Source organism: Rattus norvegicus, chromosome 11 (assembly GCF_021556685.1).
Source record: "Rattus norvegicus strain SHRSP/BbbUtx chromosome 11, alternate assembly SHRSP_T2T, whole genome shotgun sequence".
NCBI lineage: Eukaryota > Metazoa > Chordata > Mammalia > Rodentia > Muridae > Rattus > Rattus norvegicus.
Genome location: NC_141544.1, coordinates 7,211,695 through 7,214,336, shown reverse-complemented (window position 1 = coordinate 7,214,336; position 2,642 = coordinate 7,211,695). Strand labels below are relative to the sequence as shown.

The 2,642-nt window shown below is 46.4% G+C and overlaps 1 protein-coding gene across 1 annotated transcript; it reads right to left on the bottom strand.

The window, feature by feature from the left end:
- Window positions 1–300: 300 nt before the first annotated feature.
- Window positions 301–2,144, bottom strand: LOC134481126 (Y-linked testis-specific protein 1-like). Its single transcript, XM_087577199.1, has 2 exons — window positions 2,032–2,144; window positions 301–1,766 (listed from the first exon to the last, which is right to left on the bottom strand). Exon 2 carries the CDS (start codon window positions 1,165–1,167, stop codon window positions 493–495), a length of 675 nt encoding a protein of 224 aa, XP_087433325.1. The 5' UTR covers window positions 1,168–1,766; window positions 2,032–2,144; the 3' UTR covers window positions 301–492.
- Between the last annotated feature and the right edge of the window lie 498 nt (window positions 2,145–2,642).

The window sequence follows — 2,642 nt, the reverse complement described above, 5'->3', positions numbered from 1 at the left end:
GCCCCTCTTTCCCCAACAGTCTGTCTCTCCCTCAAACTTCACCTCAGAGAGTCTATCTATGTCTGGCCCCTCTCCATTGCTTCCTAAACATCCGTCATTTTTTCCCCCGTGCCATCCATGCTCCTCTAAGCCTCATCACCAGTTCTTTTCTCTCCCTAAAGACCAGACCAGCTCAGTCCTATTTGTTTTAGTCTACGTGACATCAGAATTACTGTTCACAGCCTTGACCTTTCCGGCTTCCTCTCCATGTTCCATCCACCAAAGCCCGTCTCCTCCACCAAAGTGTTCACATACAACACGTCACATCGCACATTTTAATTTTTAGAGCAAAAACAAATTCCATTGGAAAAGATACTGGGGTTGTCAAAGGCCCTTGTGTATCTGAAACACATAAAAACAAACATTTTCTCCCAAATCCTATAAATTACCCATCTATGTCCCCCACACTTTGCGAATTTCACCTTAACGTATCTTTTCCACCAGATTATAGACTTAGATGTGGACGTCGCCATAAAACTTGATGAAGTACACAGAAGGCTTGGCTAGAACTTGGTAAATGACTTTGCCGATCTTTTTGGACCCATCGCTTCTGGTGAACTGCACACATTGACCTGTTAAGATGTCGCTGTTAACGTCTGACTTCACCTCTGCTGGAGGAGTCTCTGGAATGATACGGAGGTTACCTTCTGTGTAATCATCCAGAAGCTGGTAGATGTAAAGGACTGTATCTTTCTCGTAGGTGATAGAAAACCAGTTCTTCATGATTGGCACCTGGGATGGGACCACCCCCCTCCAGTTGTCTTTAGAGGCATGTTTGCCCTCAAATTTATGCTCCACTGCTCGGCCAACCATGGCACTTGCGAGATGGGCGTCTTTCACTTGAGGAAACACTACCTTGTGAGGCAAGACCTTAAGCTTTAAAATCCTCTCATCGCTGTGAAGTCCCAGTCCGTAGACACAGTCAATTCCATCATACTTGACAAGATAGAGAGAGGGATTTGTTGGCAGTTGATCTAGAATGATGGCCTTCCACTGGGTGATGGGCTCATCACCTTCCTTCCATCCGTGAGAAATTCTGCAGCCCACAATGTTCCCCAGGGCCTGGGGAGAAGGCCTCCTCCTCCTCTGCTTCTGGAAGGATTGTGTGCTCATCCTCCTCAGAGACATCCTCTTCTTCTTGGCTGTATACCTAGTGTGGTAGGCCACGGCATCCTAGTCCACTGTCTTGTGGCTATCGTTCTGTGTTCAGGCTTCATACTTGCCCGTGGCCTGGGTTTGAAGAGCTCGCCTGCTTAAACCAGACACAATGCTGTTGCCTCTGTCATGTGACTGCCTGCAAGAACAATGGGGGTGGGACGGGGAGGGGGCTGGACCAGGGCTCTTGTCCAGGACCTCACCTTTGGAGCAGGTGAGGAACGCGATGGTAAACAGGGTTGAGCATCTGAATCTAATTCTGTCGTAATCAGAAGTTCGTAGGAGGGCTGGGCAATGGTGGAGCACACCTTTAATTCCAGCACTCAAGAGGCAGATGGAGGCAGAATTCTGTGAGATCAAGGCCAGCCTGGTCTACAGAGTTAGTTCCAGGATAGCCAAATCTACCCACAGAACAACCCTGTCTCAAAAATCAGAATCTAAAGTTCAAAGTGAAATGAAAAAATGGTCCTCTACAGCTCAGAATAACATATTCAGACAAAGGGGCTGGGGATTTAGCTCAGTGGTAGAGCGCTTACCTAGGAATCACAAGGCCCTGGGTTTGGTCCTCAGCTCTGAAAAAAAAAAAAAAAACAACATCAAAAAGAAATATTATCTCCTAAAATGCACAGGCACAGAGAAGAGCTTTGGCATTTTAGTAGGATTATGAATTAGATATTGTTAGCAAAGGATAATAAACTCTTAGACTGACTAGCCTAGACCGTCCGCCGAGCTCTCAAACGTGGAAGACATCAGAACATACGGTTACTCGCTGTACGATGGAGAACTTTTAGCTTTCTGGGCTAAATGGGTCCCAGTTATCTTCATAAATGTATTTACCGAGAGAAAAATGTCCTAGTCGTCCAGATTCTGTCTTCGGACACCGGTCAGGCTCCAAAAGCCTGTTGAACAATTGTGGGGTTCAGGAGCTGAACTGGCTTTCACAGCCCGCTGGGAAGATAGTGAACCCACCTTCAAGGAGTCTAGCGCCTCCAAGTGGAAGAGAAGCACAACCTCCGCCCAGTGCTCTGTGACATCATCCAGGCTCTGCTTACATCATAGAAGCCCTCTCAGGCCAGTTCCTTCCCTAGTTACGCTTAGAAACTTCCAGCATCTAGGTTTTCGCTTCTCCTGTAGCCTCCTGGAGACCCAAAATAAAGTCCCCACCCAAATATTCTGATGACTCAAGTCACAGTCTGCCCAAGTAGCTCTTTTCATGCATTTTTTTTTCTGAAAAAGTCTTTGGTTTCTGAGTCACCAACATCCTTGGTGGTTATTTTCCCAGCTCCTATCTTTCCTTTGGTTATCTTTAAGTCATTCTCCGTATCAGAAATATTGCTAGCCTCTCTCTCCGAGGCAGCCCACTGGATAGCACCGCAAAATTAGCTTTATCAAAACCCACAATTAGAGGAGGGCCATTTTTATTCAAACAAAGCTGTTATTTGACAAGA

Coding starts and splice junctions, on each gene's coding strand:
- LOC134481126 (XM_087577199.1), bottom strand. CDS start 1,167: ATGTCTCTGAGGAGGATGAGCACACAATCCTTCCAGAAGCAGAGGAGG.